The sequence below is a fragment of the Antennarius striatus genome, chromosome 17 (genome assembly GCF_040054535.1).
Source record: "Antennarius striatus isolate MH-2024 chromosome 17, ASM4005453v1, whole genome shotgun sequence".
NCBI lineage: Eukaryota > Metazoa > Chordata > Actinopteri > Lophiiformes > Antennariidae > Antennarius > Antennarius striatus.
This window is the reverse complement of record NC_090792.1, coordinates 6,286,977-6,311,423: the sequence shown is the minus strand read 5'-3', so window position 1 is coordinate 6,311,423 and position 24,447 is coordinate 6,286,977. Positions and strand designations below refer to the sequence as shown.

At 42.5% G+C, this 24,447-nt stretch overlaps 1 protein-coding gene across 1 annotated transcript in view; it reads right to left on the bottom strand.

Annotated features, from left to right (window-relative positions):
• dglucy (D-glutamate cyclase) overlaps positions 1-5,571 on the bottom strand; it is a 31,734-nt gene extending 26,163 nt beyond the window's left edge. The window contains exons 1-3 of the mRNA XM_068339233.1: positions 5,479-5,571; positions 3,769-3,922; positions 1,990-2,076 (exon numbers count right to left, since the gene is read on the bottom strand). Of these exons, the coding sequence (XP_068195334.1) occupies positions 1,990-2,076; positions 3,769-3,922; positions 5,479-5,533 (296 nt within the window). The 5' untranslated portion in view covers positions 5,534-5,571. The remainder of the gene's footprint in view (positions 1-1,989; positions 2,077-3,768; positions 3,923-5,478) is intronic.
• Between the last annotated feature and the right edge of the window lie 18,876 nt (positions 5,572-24,447).

Here is a 24,447-nt window from a genome sequence, read left to right as displayed (position 1 = left end):
AGTGATCAAGGATAGGGATGGAAGCCTATTGACAGGTGCCAGTAGTGTGATGGGAAGATGGAAATAGTACGTGGAAAATGAGAGAGAACAAAGACTAGAAGAGGTGACTGCTGTGGACCAGGAAGTAACAAAGATTAGTCAGGATGAAGTGAGGAGGGCATTGAAGAGGATGAAGAGTGGAAAGGCAGTCGGTCCTGATGATATACCTGTAGAGGTTGGAAGTGCCTAGGAGAGGTGGCAGTAGAGTTGTTCAACAGGATCTTAGATTGTGAGAAGATGTCTGAGGAATGGAGAGGAAGTGTGCTGGTGCCCATTTTTAAGAACAAGGGAGATGTGCAGAGTTGTGGCAACTACAGAGGAATAAAGCTGATGAGCCATACAATGAATTTATGGGAAAGAGTAGTGGAAGATAGACTAAGGGCAGAAGTGAGCATTTGTGAGCAGCAGTAAGGTTTCATGCCAAAAAAGAGTACTACAGATGCAGTATTTGCTTTGAGGATGTTGATAGAGAAGTACAGAGAAGGTCAGACGGAGCTGCACTGTGTTTTTGTAGTTCTAGAGAAAGCTTATGACTGGGTGCCCAGACAGAAACTGTGTTATTGTATGAGGAAGTGTGGAGTGGCAGAGAAGTATGTGAGAGCGGTGCAGGACATGTTTGACAGTAAGACAGTGGTGAGGTGTGTTGTAGGTGTGACAGAGGAGTTCAAGGTGGAGGTGGGACTGCATCAGGGATCAGCTCTGAGCCTCTTCTTGTTCGCTAAGGTGGTGGACAGAATGACAGACGAGGTCACACAGGAATCTCCATGGACTATGATGTTTGCAGATGACATTGTGATCTGCAGTGAGAGCAGGGAACAGGTGGAGGAGAACCTAGATAGGTGGAGGTTTGTCATGGAAGGGAGAGGAATGAAGGTTGGCCGCAGTAAGACAGAGTACATGTGTGTGAATGAGAGGGACCCAAGTGGAAGAGTGAGGTTACAGGGAGAAGAGATCAAGAAAGTGGAGGATTTTAAGTACTTAGGGTCAACAGTCCAGAGCAATGGAGAGTGTGGAAAATAGGTGAATAAACGTGTGCAGTCAGGATGGAACAGGTGAAGAAAAGTGTGAGGTGTGATACATGATAGAAGAGTTTCAGCTAAACTGAAAGGAAAGGTGTACAAAACTGTGGTGAGACCAGTGATGTTGTTTGGTCTAGAGACAGTGTCACTGAGGAAAAGACAGGAGACAGAGCTGGAGGTAGCAGATATGAAGATGCTGAGGTTCTCTTTGGAAGTGACCAGGTTCGATAGGATCAGGAATGAGTCAAAGGAACAGCATTATATTAGAGGTTTTGGAGATAAAGTCAGAGTGGCAAGACTGAGATGGTTTGGACATGTCCAGAGGAGAGATAGTGAATATATTGGTAGAAGGATGCTGAGTTTTGAACTGTCAAGCAGGAGGCCAAGAGGAAGACCAAAGAGGAGGTTTATGAATGTAATGAAAGAGGACATGAAAGTAGTTGGTGTTCGAGAAGAGGATGCATACGACAGGGTCAGATGGAGGCAACTGATTCGCTGTGGCGACCCCTGAAGGGAAAAGCCGAAAGGAAAAGAAGAAGACATGCAGGACCGTAAATGCTATGATTGGCTGTGTAACGTCAGGGAACCATATCGTATGGTACATTAGATATAAATTTAGATATTACTGTATTTAATACTGTTACACCCCCGGTGTCATGTAATGCAGGCACGGATGACAACCACGGACTTCTTTTGGCGAGCTTAATTTTTGCATCCAGACTTAACAAGCAACCGTCCAGAAGTCCTTTCAACTCCCACTCAGCACTCACCTTTTACACTCACACGCCCCTCCCTCCAAGTCACGTGAACTCATGCACAACTCACACACGCAAAGAACGTGTGATGCGCAATTGTGCAGGGACGCAGCTTAGAGGGAATCCTGGTTAGTACCAAGACACACCAGTGGCCTGCTCTGGTGCTGATAACTTACCTTGTCTGAGTGAGATAACTCTTCAGATTGGAGATTGTTTTCACTGGTCGACCTTCATCATACACAGAGTACAGAGAAATATCAGTCCTGCAGACATATAAAGAAATAAATAAGATTTAAGTAATACAAAAATTGAACTGACAACCCATTACAACATTACTGAATTCAGAGAAATATTGGAGTGGAATAAAGGCACAACCAAGGATCTCATGGCATATAAGTTGGTACCAATTGAGCATAAGGTACGTTTTAATCAATGATAGAATAAATCCATATGATAATCTGAAATACTATTTAACGGAAACCTGGCTAAGTGGGTATGAGTATTTTTCCCTAAACAAAGCTACCCCCCCTAGTCACCTAAATGATCGGATCCCTCGAGTTTCAGGCTGAGGATGAGGAGTTGCAGCTATTTTCAATTCCTGTCTACAACTGAACCCTAAATCTAAGACGAACTTTAACTCACTTGAAAGTCTTAGTCGTAGCCTACCAAACCAAACCCACAAACTACTCCAGCCTTTGCTGATTGTCACAATGTATTGTCCGCCTGGTAAATACAGGGACTTTCTGTATGGCCCTCTCCTCTCTGACCACTGCCTGATAGCCTTTGATGTTCGGCTATTGTGTGGTTCCCTTCCTGCCAAAAATGTTTATACTAGACATTTATCAGATCATGCTGTTTCTAAATTTTTTGAAGAAATCCCAAGAATGCATAATTTAATCGCGTACCTAAACTACACAGCAGGTTATTTCTCTAACTCAGTTAATGAGTCTCAAATTGATAAGTTTGTTAACAATACAGCAGACTCTGCAAAAAATCTTAGATTCAATTGCTCCAGTAAAAAATAAGACTATAAAACAGGGTACGTGAACTCCCTGGTTTAATTCCCATATCCACCAATTACAGTTAAATCCAACAGTTTATTTAAGAGTTTCCAGTCAGGTTTTAGAGAACATCATAGTATGGAAATGGCACTGGTCAAGGTTAGCAATGACCGTCGAACCTCTTCAAGACAGAGGACTTGTTTCTATACTTCTACTCTTGGAAATTAAATCCATGCTTTCATCACATCCACATTAGACTCATGTAACTCACTTTCCAGGCTCCCCTAAAACATCACTTCAACTATCCACAATGCTGATGCCTGTCTACTAACAAGGACCAGTACTAGAGACTATATTTCTCCTGTGTTGGCCTTCAACACTGGGTCCCTCTGAAAACTAGGATAGATTTTAAAATACTCCTCCTTCATGGTCACACTGAGCGCCTCTCCCCTCCAAGATCACACACTCCACTGGGAATATTTACAAGGAGCAATGGTTGACATGCAAGTTGTATTTCAGAGCAGATTTAAGGAGTTCATCAATGCAATAAAACACAATACATTATAGTAATGGAAGTTAAATTTAAAGCACCAAATGTGGTACAACAGAGTAGTCACGTGATGTCATTCTCTCTGGGAAGCACTCCAGGGAAAAAAAAACATTTAACATTTATTTTTTTTGTAGCTCCATACAGATTTGATTTTAGTTTTTCTTTTTGGTCCAATATGGCTCTATGAACATTTTGGGTGGCTGACCCCTGACCTACAGTAGATAAAACAAACTTTGATAGTTTTGCTCGGGTGATATACTGTATGTTTCTTCTGCGGGTCTGTGACAAACTTGAAGGCAGGAAGTGTCTGTATTTCTGAATGTCGTCCTGAATACTGCAAGCCTAATGTACTTTCTGTTATACTGGAAAATAATTTAAAAAACTACATTTGCTGTGTGTTTTACCTTATATCAACATGTTTAGCAAGAGGCAGACATGAAGTTTCTCCTGGTTGACTGCGATGAAGGAGAGGCATGGCATTGGGGTTTTTGTGACAGAACTCTTCATAGTCATCGGCCAGATTATTGGGAAGGATGACGACACAAGCCTTTTGATACCCTGCCACACACACACACACACGCACGCACGCATGCACGCACACACACACACACACACACACACACACACACACTTAATGCATCCTATTCATCAAGTTTATTTTTTTACTCTATGAATAAAAGTCATGATTCTAGTAGTGAATGTTATTTTTCTCATTCATGTAGAAGTCCAATATGCTACCACTACGCTACGCTACATAACGCTACCACTGTTCACTCCCGATTAATTTCATTGAAATGAAATCTGGTTGTACTTCACCTAAACTTATGATGTACAGTACTGATGTTATAAGGTGATGTACATCATAACATAATTTGTGATAACATCAAATATGTGTTATCACAAATATCTGTGATAACAGACAAATGTAACAGAAAAATATTTGTGATAACTGATATTTGTCAGTTATTTGTTATCACCAGTTAACAGACAAATTCACTGAGACCAGGAGATCGTTGACCTGTTAAGTCACTGAGTAACTGTATCATGCAAATCTGTTATCTACATGATACAGATAACAATCAAAAAAAAGAGTGAGAGATGTCATCATGAGTCTCTCTCCCTTATAATGAATAGTTGAGTAAGAAAACTGGGTGTTATTCTAGACTCTAGATACACATTTCAAAACGCATCATTTAAAAAACATCACCAGGGTCAGAAGATTGATGACGCATTATGACCTATAGATACTAAAACATGCTTCTATTTCTCATATATTAGATTACTGTTCAAAGGAATTTCGAAACAAGCTGTCGGACAAATTCAGCTCATTCAGAATGTGTCTGCATGAATCCTGACAAAAACCAGGAAGCACAACCACATAACACCAATTACAAAGTCTAGACTGGCTACTTGTTAGTCAGACAATTAATTTTAAAATGTCTCAGCTGCTTTATAAATCTCACTGGCTCGGCACCAAAATACATGTCTGACATGCTTGTGTCACATGAACCACCTAGATCCCTAAGAGCATCTGGAGTTGGACTGTCCCAAGAGTCAGAACCATGAATATAGTGAAGAAGCTTTCGTTAATAGGCAGCAGTAACCTGGAAAACGCGTTAAGAAAAGTTTTGTTGTTAAGTGACACCTTTTTTTGTAAATGTTAACATGATACACATTTATAAATTTCTACACACCTGCATCAGCATCTTTGAAACTTTTTGGGGCACTGTGGAGCTACTTGCCCATAACCGCTTTGGCACTTCATGAATAGTTTTTGAGAACATTTTTTTAACACTGTCAAGTACAGAGCTCTTATTATGCTACATGACTCCACTAAGAGTTTTTCAGCAACATTTTTTTCTAACCCCAACAAAGTCGTAAGTGCATGTTTATGCTTATAAACATTCAGAAACAACCTTGAGCTTGAAACGTGATACACATTTAAACTCCATGTAAAAAAATAAAAACGTATTACAGGGCTAGATGGTTGATTTACTGTACTTCAGATTATATAAGAAACATTTACAAAAGATATTTTATTAATTAATTTATTTAAGGTAACACATATAATCTACACATAGTTCCAAACCCACAGGTGACATATTGTTTCTTACCATTAGTTAATCCAGTTGTGATTCTTATTCTGGGATCTTCCTGCCTTATCAGCATCCTCAACTCGGCAGGACTCAGGGAATTCACATTAGCCAGCTTTGCCATCGCAGAACACACAATGCCGTGAGATATTCTAACTCCTATGTCACTTTCTTTTGGTATATGGATGTTTATGTGTTACTACCTGTGGAGCCTGGGAATGTCAGTCACTGCACACCGTGGCAGAAATACTGACTTTTGCTATTCAACAAAAGCAAGATGTGGCTACAGTGGTGGGAAAGGACTTTGTTTATTCCACCAAACTCCTCCTTCCTCTAAACTCATGGCCAATCAAATGCTCTGATCTGCTCTTGTCAGTGTAAGTCATTTTAATGATAAAGCAAAGGGGGCGTGGATGTTTTCTAACACAATGAAAATTGCTAAAGTTGCACCATTATATAAGAATGGGGATTGATGTGATTTTACAAATATTTTTTTATGAATATAGACCTGTCACAATACTACTACAGATATCAAAAATTGTAGAGCAACTATTTTACTGGGTCTGTTCATAACAAAATATAACATTAATAGCAGCACGGTTTCAGGAAGAATATTTCCACTGCTTTAGCACTAACCAAATCAATGTGAAATTATCACTGACCCCGCAGATCAAAGGATGCATTCCATAGGACTCTTCATTGACCACAAAAAGGCTTTTCATATAATTGACCATGGAATTCTAATTGAGAAATTGGATTAATTTGGAATTAGGGTTGCATTAATGGAATGGTTCAAGAGCTACTTACTGTAATTAAGAGATCATAATATGTCACATTGGGAGGCGGGTACATCAGAAACATTAGACTTTGTACGTGGGGTACCTTAGGGGTCTGTCTTGGGTCAGAATTTTCTTATAATTTACACAAATAACATATGTAAGATTTCAAATACCCTAAAAATGATCATTTTTGTTGATGACACAACTTTTATGCACAGGAGATGATATAAATCAATTAGCCCAGACAGTTAATGAGGGATAGTCCAAGCTGCAATTATGGTTCAATAAAAATACATTATTGCTGAATCTGATTAAAAGAAAATACATGATATTTGGGAAAATAAGAAGTAAAAAAAAGCATAGATATCACGGTGAACAGGGTCAATATAGAACGGGTTACTGAATACAAAGTGCTAGAGGTGATCATTGATGACATGTTAACTTTGAAACCCCATACAAGACAACTGCAAAATAACCTAGCCAGAAGTGTGTCCATTCTATTGAAAACTCAGAAACTACTAAATCAGAAGGACTTTTCTATGATTTAATATGCATTAGTCCTGCCCTATCTGAGCTACTGTGCTGAGGTGTGGGGAAACACAAAAGTTGTGTGCAGCCTTTATTCCTTCTTCAGCAAAGAGTCAGAATAATTCTTCACAATGCTCAATATACAGCACACACAAATCAATTGTTCATTACATCAAAATTACTTAAGATACATGATCTTATAAGCTATAGGACTGTTCAACTCATGTATAAGGCAGCCAACAACTGTTTACCACAAAATATACAACCACAACTTCCGAATAGTGAGTCCAACTAACAATTGAGGGGAAACACAGCATTTTTACAGAAGAAAGCAAGAACTACATTAAAACATTTTCTTTTTCTTTTAACGGTGTCAGACTATGGGACAATTTGGCCAATTAAGTTAGGAGTCTAGGAACTAGGGTTGAGCCGGATACTCGTTTGATACAAGTATCCGATACGAATAACGCATTTTTGACGAATACGAGTAAATACGAATAAAACCCGTTAATACTCGTAATCGGACTGAAGGAAAATCATCCTGACTGTTTTCACGCTCTGTGATTGGCCAGTCACTTACTTCCCGCCCCTCCCCACAGACTGCACTTAGAGCAGTTTGTCCCTGTCCCACTCTCCGACACACGCAGACATTTACTGATCTCTCTGTCGGTGGCTTCATCGTAGCTCACGTCTTTTTAGGTTTTCTTCAGCTTGCCTCCATTTCGGTGTTTGGTTACCTGGTGAACTTTCTTGTTGTTTTTTTGTTGCACCTACGCGTGCATTTAACCACCGCCTCCACTCGTCTTTTCTTTTACCTGTTTGTTCTAAACTTTGTTCAAATTAATAATTCTATACTTTATAAATATTTTAACTGAGGCATAGCGCACACACCCCCACCCACACACACGCACACACACACACACACACACACACACACACACACACACACACACACACACACACACACACACACACACACAAACTCACTCACCGCAATCAACATTGTTTAACTTTATGTGAAAAAAAATGGCAAGAACATTAGGTGCTAAAAATAAATAATTTAAAAAAAAAGTTTGATTATGAAAAAAATTAAATGAAAAAGAAGAAAAAAAAATTTTGTGAAGTATGACAATTCTTGTTCATGCATACTTCGTAATTGATAAATTCCTATTGCATGCACTTCATTAATGCATTTTGTGTTTACTCATTCTATATACGTATAGTTCCTTTACTATTGTGATCAAAAGCGTTGAATCTCAATTCTGAGGCTCTTCGGTAAATAGTCATTCATAGATTTAAGAATATTCATGTTCTGACTCAATTCCACAAAAAACTTGTGATGTAAATAGTTCTCTTACTTTTTTGATGAAAAACGTTGATGTGAATCTCAATTTCGAGGCTATTCTGTTAATAGTTTTAAAATAAACAATAAATATGGCAACTTGTGATCAATCCATATCAATTTTAGACTTAAAATAATGTAGATTTAAGCCCGACTCATTTCCGGTCAAACCACACCCACTTCTGGTTTAGTCCCCGCCCATTCCGAGTACACATACGGATAGAGATAATCTAGTTGGTTGAACTGATACAGATACAGATAGTGGTGTACTCACTCATCCATACTAGGAACCCTATCTGTCTTTAAAAATGCATATAAAGAATTGACATTGCGAGGTTACAGAACTGATGGAAATGTTGGTAAACTTAGATACAGTGATACCTCTGTACTCGACCATAATAATTCTGAGGTGGTGGTTGAGCACCGATTTGTTCGACCACCGAAACCAATTTTCTCATAAGAAATAATGGAAAGTATTTTAATCCGTTCTTACCATTTAGAAAAATACCTAAAATATTATAAGAACGTGTATCTAAACAACAATGAATACGTAAATGTGCACAAGCAGTACATGATAAAGATAAAGCATTATTGTCATGTGGTGACATAGAGAACTGCAGTGTTGCTCATGAGTTGCGACACTGCTTTACGGCAAGACCGTAAGTGAGAGACAGAGAGATACTCGTGAGCGTGATTGAGACACCTGCCCGCACCTGTTCGTGTTCTGTTCGACAGCCAATAATAAAGGCCTGTTCTGAAACGTCTAGTTTCCACTTGTCATTCTACATGGTGTCAGAAGATACCCGGATCGGATCGTCGCTGTAAAAGTCAAACGGAGCACCATGGCTAAGTTTAATCCACCCGCGAACTTTCCCTTTGATAAGCCGACGGACTGGCCGGACTGGCGGCAGCGCTTCGAGAGATACCGCATCGCCACAAAACTCGACAGAGATGAGGGGACAGTACAGGTGAGCTGCCTTATCTACGCTATGGGCGCTGAAGCCGAGAACATTTTCAAGTCATTCACGTTCGCCGAAGACGAAGACCGGGATGACGTTAAGATTGTTCTGGCGAAGTTCGATGACTACTTTTTCCCGCGGAGGAACGTAATACACGAGAGAGCGTGTTTTCATCAGAGAGTCCAGCGCCCGGGAGAGAAGGTGGAGAGTTTCATCCGAACCCTCTATGAACTGTCCGAGCACTGCGAGTTCGGAGCGGCGAGGGAGGAGCACATCCGCGACCGGATAGTGGTTGGGATCCAGGATAAAGAGCTCTCACGGAAACTACAGTTAATGCCGGATCTCACATTGGCTCTCACAACCCAGACAGTGAGGCAGTCAGAGGAGGTCGCAGCACAAGTGAGTCTGCAAGGAGACACAGCAGCAGCAGTGCAGGAGGTTCAGTACAGGAATAAAAAACCACTCAGGACGGCACAACGCAAACAAGACAAGTCAACAATGAGCAGAAAATGGAGTGAGACAGAAAACAAGTGTGGAAAATGTGGAAAATCACATCACAAAGCAGATGAAAGATGTCCAGCTTCAAAAGCTACGTGCCACAGCTGCCACAAGGTAGGGCACTGGGCCAGAGTATGTCGTAGTGGTAGGTCAATTAACGAAGTCAAAGAGACAAGAAAAAGACAGCAGACCTCCTACTTTCTGGGCTCAGTGTTAAACACTAAAGAAAAGACTGAAGCATGGACTGTGACGCTCCAAGTAGATTCAAACCCTGTTGAATTTAAAATAGACACAGGAGCTGATGTTAATGTCATGAATGAAGACACATTCCACTCTCTCACCCAAAGAAAGGTGTTACAGCCTTCTGACCTTCCCTTGGACAGCCCAGGAGGAAAACTAAGGTGTCTAGGCTATTTTAAGGTGACCATACAATATAAAGGCAAGGACTATATATCTAAAATGTATGTGGTGCGTGGTCATAATGTGAACAATTTGCTCAGCCGTGGTCTGTCAATTAAAATGAATATAGTGAGAAGAATTGATGAGATTACAAGGGCGCGACAGCTCTATGGACAGCATGGCACGCTAAAGACGGAACCAGTCAAGATAGAGTTAAAAGAAGATGCAGTGCCACATGCTATACATACAGCACGCCGTGTACCCTTTCCCATGCTACAAAAGGTGAAAGACGAATTGCTGAGGATGGAGCAAAATGGTGTAATTGAACATGTGACACAACCAACAGAATGGTGTGCTCCCATGGTTCCCGTCTTGAAGAAACACACAGGCAAAGCCCGGATATGTGTGGACCTAACAAAACTGAACAAATCGGTGAAAAGAGAACGTTACATCCTGCCAATCTCTGATGAAATAACTTCTAAACTGAGTGGCGCCACGGTGTTTTCATCTCTCGATGCTGCCAGCGGATTGTGGCAGATCCCCTTACATCAGGAAAGCTGCAAGTTAACAACATTCATAACACCGTTTGGCAGATACTGTTTTAAGAGGTTACCTTTCGGCATTACAAGTGTACCCGAAATATTCCAATGCAAGATGTTAGAGACCCTAGACGGCCTGGAAGGCGTACAGGTCTTTATGGATGACATCTTGGTGTACGGGGCCACCATGGAGGAGCATGACGCTCGTTTGGACAAAGTCCTACGTCGCATCGAGTTAGCTGGGCTCAAGCTCAACGAAGAAAAGTGTTCCTTGAGACAGAGTCAACTAAGGTTCCTAGGTCACCTGATCGACCGCTCTGGGGTGAGGCCGGACCCCCAGAAAGTTGAGGCGATCAACCGATTGCCCCCACCACAGAATGTGCACGAACTTAAACGAGTACTCGGCATGGTCAATTATCTAGGCAAATATGTCCCTGCACTAGCCACAGTTGGCCTGCCCCTATACGAACTGCTCAAAACGAAGAACACCTGGACATGGGGTCCTTCTCAGCAGTCAGCATTTGAGAACATTAAAAGTATGCTAACTACAGCACCAGTTCTCGCCTTCTACGACGTTGCAAAGCCAACGACCGTGTCTGCAGATGCAAGCAGCTATGGATTAGGAGCGGTACTTCTTCAACTTCATGGAGAAGTGTGGAAACCAGTCGCTTACTGCTCCCGTCGCCTGTCCGAGGCCGAAACACGCTACGCCCAGATCGAGAAGGAATGCCTAGCTGGCGTGTGGGCCTGTGAAAAATTCGATAAATATCTATGTGGCTTGGATCAGTTCAGACTAGAGACTGACCACAGACCATTAGTACCCCTGGTGAACAACCGTAGCTTGGATAACGTTCCCCTGAGATGTCAGCGTCTACTCATGAGGCTCATGAGGTACAAACCAGAAGCCATTTATGTACCAGGTAAAACCCTTGCTGTCGCAGATACCCTGTCACGTAGCCCACAGACGCACACCAGCGAGACAACGGAGCTGCAGAGTGAGGTAGAATGCTATGTAGCCACAGTGGTGCAAGGCACCCCAGCTTCACCGAGCCGAATAGAAAGCATCAAAACAGCCACAGCATGTGACAGCGAACTGCAAACAGTCATTAGGCTCATAAGAAATGGATGGCCTGAATACAAAGATAAAGTACCTTTGAACGTCAGAGCTTATATGCAAGTGAAAAATGAACTGTCGGAGATCAACGGTCTAGTCACACGTGGAAACAGGATCGTCATCCCGAGATCCGAAAGAGCTGAGATCCTAAAGAAGATCCACGCTGGTCATCAAGGACTCACAAAATGCAGAGAAAGAGCAAATTCATCTGTTTGGTGGCCAGGTCTATCCACTGAAATAACAGAGACTGTGTCACAATGCAAGTCCTGCCAGGAGCAGAAACACACCCAACAGAAGGAGCCACTCATCTCCACACCTCTGCCGGACCGCCCCTGGAAAAGAATTGGACTTGACCTTTGTGAGTACAATAAACATAATTATCTGGTAGTATCAGACTACTACTCACGGTTCTTGGAGATACTACTCTTGCCTTCAACCACTAGCTTTCAGGTCATTCAAAGACTGAAGGCAATGATGGCTCGTTTTGGGATCCCTGAGGAGGTGGTGAGCGATAATGGACCTCAGTTTTCCTGTGCAGAATTTAGGGAGTTTGCAAAAGAAATGGACTTCAGACACATCACGTCCAGTCCTCACCATCCTCAAGGAAACGGTCACGCAGAGAGAGCGGTACAGACCGCAAAGAGAATTCTCAGACAGGAGGATCCGCTCATCGCTCTGATGTGCTACAGATCTACACCTTGTACAACTACCGGAGTCAGTCCAGCTGAACTCCTAATGGGTAGAAGGATCCGCACAACACTCCCCACGCTGGAGAAAAATCTCCAACCGAAGTGGCCCGACAAACAGATTGTCAGGCAAAAGGATGCTACAGAGAAGGCCAAACAAGCTTTCTACTACAACCGTCGCCACGGAGCCAGACCCCTCCCTGCTCTACGTCCAGGTGACATGGTAGTCGCCAAGCTGGATCAGGAAAAGACCTGGGTGACACCTGCTGTTGTTACCGAGAGGTCCGTCACGCCAAGGTCGTATCTTCTTCAGACACCGCAGGGCGTGGTGCTGCGCCGCAACCACCGTCATCTGCGCAAAGATGATCTTCGACAGCCTGCAGATCCACCCATACCTCCACCTGCCGAGGCTAACGACGCCTCCGATAGGTTCTTCTGCTCTGGAGAAGACGCCCTCTGTTGCGCGCTCTGAGGACTCACCGCAGTCTGTCCGTACCAGATCTGGACGGGTGTGCAAACCTGTCGTGAGACTAAACCTGTAGTCTCTATTGCACACGGCGCATTCTATGGTCTTTGGGGGCGGGAGCGATATATATATATAAATAGATAAAATGAATAAATAAATAAAAGAAATTTAAATGAAAGTAAAAAAAAAAAAAAAAGGGGAAGATGTCATGTGGTGACATAGAGAACTGCAGTGTTGCTCATGAGTTGCGACACTGCTTTACGGCAAGACCGTAAGTGAGAGACAGAGAGATACTCGTGAGCGTGATTGAGACACCTGCCCGCACCTGTTCGTGTTCTGTTCGACAGCTAATAATAAAGGCCTGTTCTGAAACGTCTAGTTTCCACTCGTCATTCTACAATTATAAACCATTTTGTATAATTTACTTTACGTTTTAGAGAGTGGTTGATGGCACTAGCGTCATCATAGAAGGGGAATCCCCTTCCATGATGACGCTAGGTAACGCGCCTCCAGGGGTTTTCTCCCTTTTCTCTCCCTTCTCTCTCCCTTCTCTCTCCCTTCTCTCTCTCTGGCTGGGCAGTAGCCTTCCTCTATTCTTTAAGAAGGAACCTGTCCATTGTCAGTTGCTTCTGCTTCAAGATAGTGGAAATGGCTCGTACACCACTTTCATATTTTGCTATAATTTCCGTACGTCTTTGCGTACGTAATTTGCGTACGTGTTATCCCGCTGGCGGTCTGAGTCGAACTGACGCTTACCCGCTGGCCGAGGAGCGCAGCCGAGGAGTGCGTTCGGGTCAACTCGGCTAGTCGAGTACCGAAAATCTGTTTGGGGTCCGATACATTTTCTACTCGAATTTTTTGGTCGAGCACCGATTTGGTCGAGTATAGAGGCGGTCGAGTACAGAGGTATCACTGTACTGTTTAATATAATCATATTAAACAATATCAGAGTCAGAACACTGGCGAGGTCAACTTCTCGTTTTGACATTGAATGGATGGTTTACGACACCAATGTCCCAAATAAATTAAATGTTAAATTTGATGCATGATTTGGTTGAAAACATATTGTAATGAGTGAAGTATTGGTTGATTCTGTGGATGGAAATTTCATAAGCCAAATGGCTTCTCCGCACCAGCCCCCCCCCCTTCTTTTTTTTTTTTACTGTTGTTGTTGATGTTGCAAATGTGATGGTGTGAAGTATGTTGTAACGTCATGTTAAGTTAAATGAACTGAAATTAAACTAACTCTTTGGAACCCTGATCTGGAAAAAGAAGCAGAGCAGAATAAGGAGAGAACTGTTAAAAGATATGAATATATTCAAGTATAAGTAGAATACTACTACAACATTTAGGCAGTTGATTGATTTTGATAATTGTTTCAGTCATTCATTCATTTTCTATATATCGGCGTTGTCCACTACTGTGGCTGAAACCTATCCCAGCCAACTGGGGTCACAAGGCAGGGACATTATCAGCCACTCTCTGAACTGAAGAAGTCTCTTGGATGAGGTACGAAACGTCTTCAAGAACTTTCTTAACGTCCAGTGGATCGACTTAACAGCTTTTGGATAACCATGACCTGGATGACTGAGAACCTACGCAGACATCTCACAGTGTCACGTTTTAACTCCACCCACTACCGCCCAACCAATCATGGCACATCTGTCAGAAGGAATCACATGAACAATATAGCGCAAGGCATCAAGCAGCGAGGCTTTTTGTTGCAGTTACACCTTTTGTCCACATGACAACGCGGATATCCGGGACGAATACACTGGCCAAACTGAAGTTTTCTGAAAACGCCGGTTATGCGTTGTCGTGTGGTGTAACCGAAAGTTTTTCTATCCGCTGTGATGTTAGTGTGTGTGACCCGTGTCTACATGAACACACAGAATGGCATATAACAGCTCCACATCAAAGATAAACATGCTTGACCTTTGGATATTTGTTCGTGTTTTTCTGTCTTTCTTTCGTTTTTGGATACTTCCTTATTTTGCTGTAATTCACAAGCTTTCTGAAAAATGCCACACACTTCAAACTCATGCCAGCTGATATTTTAGATGTCGTACTAGAGCAAATGAAGCCTCATGAAGCTTCGAACTGCAGTGAACCAATTGGGATGAAAAGCTTCCATGCTTCATGGGGCTTCATCTGCCCATCACTAATTACGAGAGCCACGGTGTTGACACTGACAAGAAGTACAAACGAACTGGCAATGAATGGTGGGAAGCTGGTCCTCATGCAGGTCTGATGATTGGAAATGGAAAACAGGTGTGCTGTTCTGTTGCCAGGAGTAGCCACACCCAGGTAGGTGAGACCTGGGTGTGACACATAAAAGGAGAGAGGAGCAAACTGCAAATCCTGACATGCTTAGATTGAAATGAAAAGTCAAAGTGACTCACATTGACATTTTCCTTAATTTCTGCATCAATCTAACCATAATTTGAAAGTTATCATTAATGGAAGTCTATCCAGTAGGCTTTGTGAAATCCTACACGAAATAAACAAAATGAACAACAACATTTTTTAAAATCAATTGTGCTTATTTGTGTGTTACACTTTGGTTGTGTAAATAATTCTGCTATGAGACTTTAAACACACTCACTGTTGCTAAGTACAATTTTCTCCAGGATTATTAAAGTATATATCTAATTAAATGGTGAATAAGCTACACTGTAGGTTTATATAGACCAAGATGGCGGTGTGTGCACATCACGAGGCCCGGCGTCTTTTGCAATTTTATAATAATTTTCCTGCTCATCTCAGGTCTGTTCGTACAGAACAGCTTCACTTTAACATCCTACACCCGACAGAAACTTTTGGACATAGGATTACACCACTCAGACGATTATATCGCCAATTTTATCACCAATCTATGGCTCATTCCTGAGATCTCTAGAACAACGGAGGCTACGCACTCTAACTGGCCGGGCGGAACTGCTCGCAGGCTGCGTCGAGATCATAAACAAAGACGAGGGAAGTGCAGAGGGGTAAGAGCGAAATTGAAACTAACATTTTCCTCGCCAATGTGCGGTCTTTGGTGAATAAAATGTATAAGTTACGACTCCTCATCACCCACAGCAAAAGACTTACAGACTGTAATGTCGTGATCTTCAGGGAAATCATGGCTAAACAGTAGAGTACCGGACAGTGCTATCGAGCTAGGTTGCCACACACTCCGGGCACACAGAACAGCAGATGACTCCGGTAAGACCAGAGGCGGAGGATTGTGCATCTACATTGACAAATCTTGGTGTACAGACTCTGTTATTGTTGAGAGACACTGCTCAGCTAACCTTGAGTTTCTCATGGTTAAATGCAGACCTTTCTATTTGCCACGGGAGTTCACTTCAATAATTGTAACCACAGCCTACATCCCTCCAGATGCCGATGCTACGGTTGCTATGAAGGAACTGTACACAGCCATCAGCAAACAACAGTCTGCTCATAGTTGCAGATGAGTTTAATCACTCAAACTTAAAGACAGTGCTCCCTAAATTCCATCAGCATGTTTCCTGCAACACAAGAGGAAACAAAATCTTAGACCATGTTTACACCAACATTGCAGGAGCCTACACCGCAACCCCTCTCCCCTACCTAGGACAATCAGATCATCTTTCTTTGTTCCTCATCCCCAAATACTCCACACTCATCCAACGTGTAAAGCCAACAGTGACAACCATCAAGGTGTGGCCAGCAGGGACAGACTCTGTACTTCAGGACAAGTTCCAACACACAGACTGGATCAGCCTACAGCACATCCAGGGCAAACCTGAGGAGGGGCATCATCAAAGACAAGCACTGCTACAAGCTGAAGGTGGAGGAGCACTTCTCCAACTCAGACCCCAGAAGCACGTGGCAAGGCATTCAGGCCATAACTGACCACAAACCCAGCAACTCCACCCCAGCAACCACAGATGTTTCCTTCCTAAATGTGCTGAATCACTTTTATGCTCGTTTCGACAGAGACAACAAGGAGACCCTGACCACGACTAGACCCCCTGCAGACAACCAGTCTTTCTCTCTCACCTCCACAGACGTACATGCTGCACTGAGCCGTATCAAATCAAGGAAGGCTGCTGGCCCAGATGGCATCCCAGGGCGTGTGCTCAGAGCATGTGCGGAGGAGCTCACAGGGGTTTTTACAGACAATTTTCAACCTGTCCCTTGCCCAAGCAGCTCTACCAGCATGCTTCAAATCCACCTCCATTGTTCCAGTGTCGAAACACTCCAGCCCAGCGTGCCTGAATGACTACCGCCCTGTGGCACTCACACCCATCATCATGAAGTGTTTCGAGCAACTGGTCCTGGCACATCTGAAGAGCTGCCTCCCACCTACACTGGACCCGTATCAGTTTGCCTACTGCAGCAATAGGTGTACAGAGGATGTACACTGCACTCTCTGTGTTCACACATCTGGACACATCTGTTTATTGACTTGACCTCCGCATTTAACAGCGTCGTTCCCTCTAAGTTAATCATTAAACTTTGTGATCTGGGCATCAACACCCCCCTCTGTTACTGGATAATGGACTCCCTGACTAACAGACCCCAGCATGTTAGGTCAGGTCACAACTGATGAACCACCATCACAATCAACACAGGGACAGGGGTGCCACAGGGCTGTGTGCTGAGCCCATTGCTCTACTCCCTCTTCACCCACGACTGCAGACCTGTACATGGATCCAACTCCATCATTATATTAGTGGACGACACAACATTGATTGGCATCATCAGTAACAACGATGAGACAGCCTACAGGGAGGAGGTACAACACTTCCCACCCTGCCACAGACTGTTTGTCCTTCTGCCCTCCAGCAGGTGCTTCAGGAACCTCTGGACCAGAACCAGCAGGAACAGCTTTTTCTCCAGAGCTGTTTCCCTACTGAACTCTGCCCCCCACTGATCCCTCCACGCATTTCCACACGTCTTTCACCCATCTATAAAATATGTCCACATTACTCAAACCTGTATAGTATGTTCACACCACAAAAAACTGTTATCCATCTGTATAATATGTATAGTGTATTTATTTCTCATCTGTAAAATATGTCCATAGTACTTCTGTATAGCATGTTCATATCACTCATTTTATCCATATATCCATATATTATATCCACTTATACTCACTGCACTTTAGCCTGTATATTGATATTTTTCCATATTTGACAACCACTTCACTCTAGTCTGTATATTCCAATAATCTGTATACCATATTATGTATATTATTGTATAGTTTGTTCAGAGCACCACACATGTATAAATATATATCGCATGCAAAAATCTGTATATCCTGTAACTGACTTCAAACTAATGCACTTCTTGTTAGATTCCAAACTGCATTTTATTACATTGTACTTGTGTAATGACAATGAAGTTGAATCTAATCTACTCTAATATTTTTGTGAATCTGATTATGATGAAATCAGTGCCTCACCAGCCGTGAACCTCACCACACATCACTTGTGTACATAAAATAGATGGCCAAGGCAGGCCAAGATAAGATAGATGACCAAGGCTGCTGTCATTGAACTGTCATTGAACTGCTGACAAATCAATACTCCTTTTCCTTTCAGCTTTTCCTTTCAGGGGCCGCCACAGCAAATCAGTTGCCTCAATCTAACCCTGTCTCTGCATCCTCTTCTCTCACACCAACTATCTTCATGTCCTCTTTCACCACATCCATAAACCTCCTCTTTGGTCTTCCTCTAGGTCTCCTGCCTGGCAGTTCAAAACTCAGCATCCTTCTACCAATATATTCACTATTTCTCCTCTGGACATGTCCAAACCATCTCAGTCTGGCCTCTCTGACTTTATCTCCAAAACCTCTAACATGTGCTGTCCCTCTGATGTACTCATTCCTGATCCTATCGAACCTGGTCACTTCCAAAGAGAACCTCAGCATCTTCATCTCTGCTACCTCCAGCTCTGTCTCCTGTCTTTTCCTCAGTGACACTGTCTCTAGACCAAACAACATCACTGGTCTCACCACAGTTTTGTACAACTTTCATTTCATTTTAGCTGAAACTCTTGTATCAAAGCATCACACCTGAGGCTTTTCTCCACTCGTACCACCCTCCCTGTACACGCTTCTTCACCTCTTTTCCACACTCCCCATTGCTCTGGACTGTTGACCCTAAGTATTTAAAATCCTAAAATCCTATTTATCCGGGCTTGGGACCGGCACAATAAGACACTGGCTTGTGTCCTCTTGCAGCTACATTGCTGATAATAGTTTAGCCGAGTTAGTATTATTTTAAGCACATGACCTTCTTCTGGAGGTAGCATCTACACGGCTGAACTTTAAATGAATACAGTACCTGCTGTTCACTATTTGGAATGTTTATCTGCCTCCTTGTCCAAAGGCCATTGTCCAAAGTGATGATGTTGAACCGTGAGGTGAACTTGTGACGCAGGAGAAATAGATGAAGCCATAAGGTCATTACCCCCCTTCAGAAGGGCTTTACACTTGGTTTTAAAAATTGTACTAGCTATTGCACTTATGATATAATATATTAAAACGTATCATTTACTCCTTATTAATATTTATGTCTCTTATGTCTCAGTAATTTTGCCAAAAACTAGGTTGTTTATTTTCAAATACTGTGTGTACATTTATTGCTATGAAAACATATGCTGTATCTCTTCAAGAATGCTCTCTATAGAAGTAGAAACACATACTACTCCACACTAATAGAGGAGCATAAAGACAACCCTAGGTTTCTTTTCAGCGCTGCAGCCACACAAATACGCAACTGTATTGGGCATATTCCTTTGAATCTGGACAGTGATGACTTTCTTACGCCTTGTTCAGACTAGTCGCCTATATCTGATTTTTAGCCCATCCATAGTGATGTTACATACTGTATCTCGTTTGTAGTCTGAACAGTCCCATACCACACGAAATCTGATTTTTGCAGGATGGATTGAAACCCTGTTCTGGAGTTAGTTTCGTGTTGGTAGGGACAGAGGCGTCTTCAGTCTGAACAGCTCCAAACACTCTGATCAGATATAGCGGACAGTGGAGTCATTTGCTTGAAGCGCCAGTAGGAAGAGCATTGCGCATTACCGAGCGGTAGAAAATGGAAGATGTCTGGTGTGTGTGAGATTTTCTCCTCCTCTACCAGACAATGATATCGCCAATACGCTAAGTTAACAAAAACTTAATGTTAGTCATTGTTGTTGTTGCCACTGTCGCTATTATATTACCTCACACATTACACACAATGAACGACGACTCCGCCCCAAAGTTGTTGCTACGCAACCTGTCAGATCGGATGATAATGTGGCCCAGTCTGAACAGTCATCCTGAAAAATCAGATATGGAAGGAAATCTGATATGCCTGCAGTCTGCATGGAGCCTCACAGTGGTGGGCAGTTAGGGCCAGCAAGGACTTTTCTGCTGGCCTGACATAACCATAAATCAAGTTATGATAAAAGTTAACTATATGTATGGAAAATGTATATTTTAATACATTTTCCATACATGCGCGCGCACACACACACACACACACACACACACACACACACACACACACACACACACACACACACACACACACACACACACACACACACACCAATATATGTGACCAATGTATGTCTTCTCTGCATTAATTACACTCTGGAACCCAAGTGGTGGCAACAGCTCACGTGGGTGTATATTCTGCTCTCAATGAAAAAAAACCAAAACAAAACACAGGAGACAGTGTATGGTGTGTCAATTTGTGTACCAATTAAGCACATGGCAGCTTTGTCTCATGGAAATCCTCCATCGTACTGAGGATTTCTGTGCTACAATAAGTACATTTATGATGTTGGGATCGCATAGTGGTTTTTACACAATTAGATGAACAATTCTCGTTTCCATTTGAAATACAGAATGTAAAATACATGTATTGTATTTTTTAATCACTATGAACTTTTACCAATTTTTTCATATTATTTTATTTATCAAATAACATGAGCTTGCACAAAAATACACATTAAATTATAAGACTCATAACATACCTGCACTCAATAAAAAAACAAACACAGGAGACAGTGTATGGCGTGTCAATTTGTGGACCAATTAAGCAAATGGCAGCTCTGGGAGAACAACGACACAACCTTTACCTTTACATACCAAGTAAAATAATGTACAAAAAGTTAATGTTTTACCTTACAAAAAACGTAACAGTTAGTCTAATGGCGTTAGCTTTCAGGCATGTATCCCAGATTAACTTCTAAGTGCTTTTCAAAATGATAATTCATTTTGTCCACAGACACACGGACATTAGCTGTCTCATGGAAATCCTCCGTCATACTGAGGATTTCCGATCCTCCTTCTCTAACCTGAAGTAGGCATGATGCAGACATGTGCAACTACAACTACAACAGTAGATGGTGTAGTTTCCCCATTTAGCGGGATTTTAACTACAATTTATATAACTATGTTACATACACTCCACTAAAATCCTGCTGTCAGTCAGTCAGTGAACTTGTCCACAGGTGGCGGGGTTTGCAGTCCAGTCTGGGATCATTTGTGGGGTTGTGGGTTCAAGTCTCTGACCTATATTTCTGTACCGCTGGTGGAAGAGGAAAGTGTGGAGCAGGAACAGCCCACCAGGCCACGGCGTATCCTGCCCAGTTAGACACCCCTGCAGCAGGGAAGGATGGAGGAGAACCTTCAAACCTCTCTCTGCTGTTTGTCTGCACCATCCAACAGGACCGGTATGATGATCAGTGTCTCCACCTGGTAAAATGACTGGACTTCTATATCAGCAGTGATGGCATAGTCAGCAGGAACATCACAGGCTATGAGACTCCCACTGGGTATCAGGGCCTTCACTTTGTCCTTCAGTTTACCCATCCCCAACTAATTACCACCATCACCGATTCCTGCAGAGACACACAAGAACATCTGCTGTGTGAGTCAGCGACAGAGTGCGTCTCACTACTACTACTACTACTATTACTACTGCTATTGCTACAGCTACTACTACTAATGCTACTACTATTACTACCACTACTACTGCTATTACTACGCTACTACTATGACTACTGCTATTACTACAGCTGCTACTACTACTACTATTACTACTACTACTCCTAATACTATTACTACTATCCCTACTCATACTACTAGTACTATTAGTCCAATGTGGACTCATCTAAGCTATACCAGCAACAGTTGAGAAAAAGACAAGAATCACTATAAAACTATTTCTTGTATATGCAACAAAATATGTGGGTCCACTATTTCTGTCACGGTTCGGCGTGGCAGTGCTGTTGTGTGGCAGGGGGAGGCCAAGCTTGTGGGTGGAGCCACGGCTCCACACTGTTGGTCCTCTCCACACCTGAGACTCATCCACACAGCCTTTCTGATTATCACACCTGAACTTGCTTTGGTGCTAATGACCATAAGGCTTTTTAAGCCTGGCTCCATGAGAGCTCAGTGCTGGTTCGTTTGCTCATGTTTGGTTCCTGGTAGTCTTTCCTGATTTTGAGTTTCTTGTCTGTCTGTAGAATTTTTAAGTTTGTTAATAAATCATGGATGGAAGATTTGCTTTTGGTGTCCTGCACTTGGGTCCATATTCCGCCTCACGTGACAATTTCAGTCTTCCAGCGTGGCATATATTACTGTACTGTAGATCATCATTCTAGCCTCCTGACTATCAGGAAAAAATATAGTCCAATAACAATTATTCTAAATCTCCCAATCTTCTTAAAAGTAATAAGAATACTGCAAACAATATTTTTATTTTATTTTTAACACATATCCACTATAGTCAACATTGGAATGCCGTACATGTAAAACTAAACCTTGATGGCAACCACTTAGTCCCACAGACAATATCAGAAAGTCAACATTTGAGTGAGTTTAACATACGTTGTTGCTTTGTTGCGCTTATTTGGAATGATACTTCAAAAAGCAATTCCCCTTTTTGGAAACACAAAGGAATACCATGCACTTTGTGGATGTCACAAATGTTTTGCTCTTGCAGCCAAATCTACGACCCCTTGATGCATGTGTTTCATCCACCGTCTGATGGTGGCCACTGCCGCGCCCACTATCTGGGGGTGACAGTGGCTCACTGGTGAAGCGGGTGGTAGAGCGGGTCGTCCAGTGTTCTGAGATCAGCAGTTCGATTCCTGCTCCCGCCCAAAGAAAAACACCTGGAGGTGAGCTGACAGTAGGTGTCAGCTCACCCCCGGAGCACTGCTGAGGCGCCCTTGAGCAAGGCGCCGTCCCCCCTCACAAGCTGCTAAAAGGAGCTGCCCGCCACTCTACCTCCCATTGCATGCCTACAGGCCCCCTTGTGTGTGGTTATGTGTATAACAGAGACCTGTACACACTAGTGAGCATGCGTGTGATTTACTAACAAAAAAAACAAACTAGAGTGTGCGTTCTTAATTTTCCTTCAGAGATTATAACAGTGTATAAAATTCATTCATTTCATTCATTCATTTTCATGTACCGCCACTGTATCCGCCGTAGCGGGTTACGGGGAGTTGGAGCCTATCCCAGATGACATAGGGCGTGAGGCGGGGGACACTCTGGGCATGACGCCAGTGCACCGCAGAGTGCAAAAAATTAAACAAAATTTTTTAAAAATTAAAGAATCTCTGGAAGATGGGATGGTGCTGTAGTGTCTCACAGCTGCATCTGGCTGCAGGTTCCACTGCAGTTTGAAGTCAAGGAACTTCAGTGGTTCCTTCCCCAGAAACTGCCAGTCACTCTTATACTGAAGCCGTAAGTTGGTGATTGCCAGGTCAAAAAGGTGGAAAACTGCACGCACTGTCCACTTCCGAGGCCATCCTGTAGAAACTCAACATTCAGTTGGCCAAGTCCACGCCACTGATGTTGGTGTTGTACTTAGCAATTGTCAGTGGCCTTGACACCTGGACAAACCTTTTGTCTTTCTTGGACCATCTTCTGGGTGTGTCCTGAGGTGTAATGCCATAGGCAGATGACTACATGACAACTTGCTTGTTGTCCAGCCACTTTATGACAGCAAGTTCAGGAGGGCTTTGTCTGACCACCATCTCTGATGCCTCTCTTTCTTTCTTTTTTAAGTGTTTATCCCCTATGATCTTGCATTCCTTTGGAACCCTGTTACTCATGAGGGTTCCAGGTCCTGTCAGCCATTTTGTCATCAGGGTGTCGAGAAGGTCAATCGTTGTTAAGAACCTGTCAAAGAACAGGTGGGTTCCTTGGGGACTCTGCCAAAGGAATGCCAGAATTATCTTCCTTTGCATCTGGCTCAAACACTGCATCTTGATCTTCTTCATCAGACAACTTAATATCTGAGTTTCAATCAACAATTCGAAGTAAAAGTCTCTTTACTCTTGAGAATGACTCCCTTTCTTGTCATTTGAAAAAACAGAACAAATGGGAAGAAATAACTACAACTTTTTAAACACTAAAACACTGCTAAAATGCAGTCAAAACAATTCAGACAATGTTTAAAAGTGTTGTTAAAAGACATATAAAATATGCCATCAAGATTTCAAGCCAAAATTAGCTCAATAATAATTGTTATGCACTTATTTTTTTCTTCTTCCCATAAAATGTGCTTGCACTGATGGATGCCACACAAAGGTACCAAAGCCTTTGTGTGGCATCCATCACTCTTTCACATTAGGTATCATTGAAAAGCCCTCAATGTCCTTTGTAGATGATGACAGGAGTTCATTC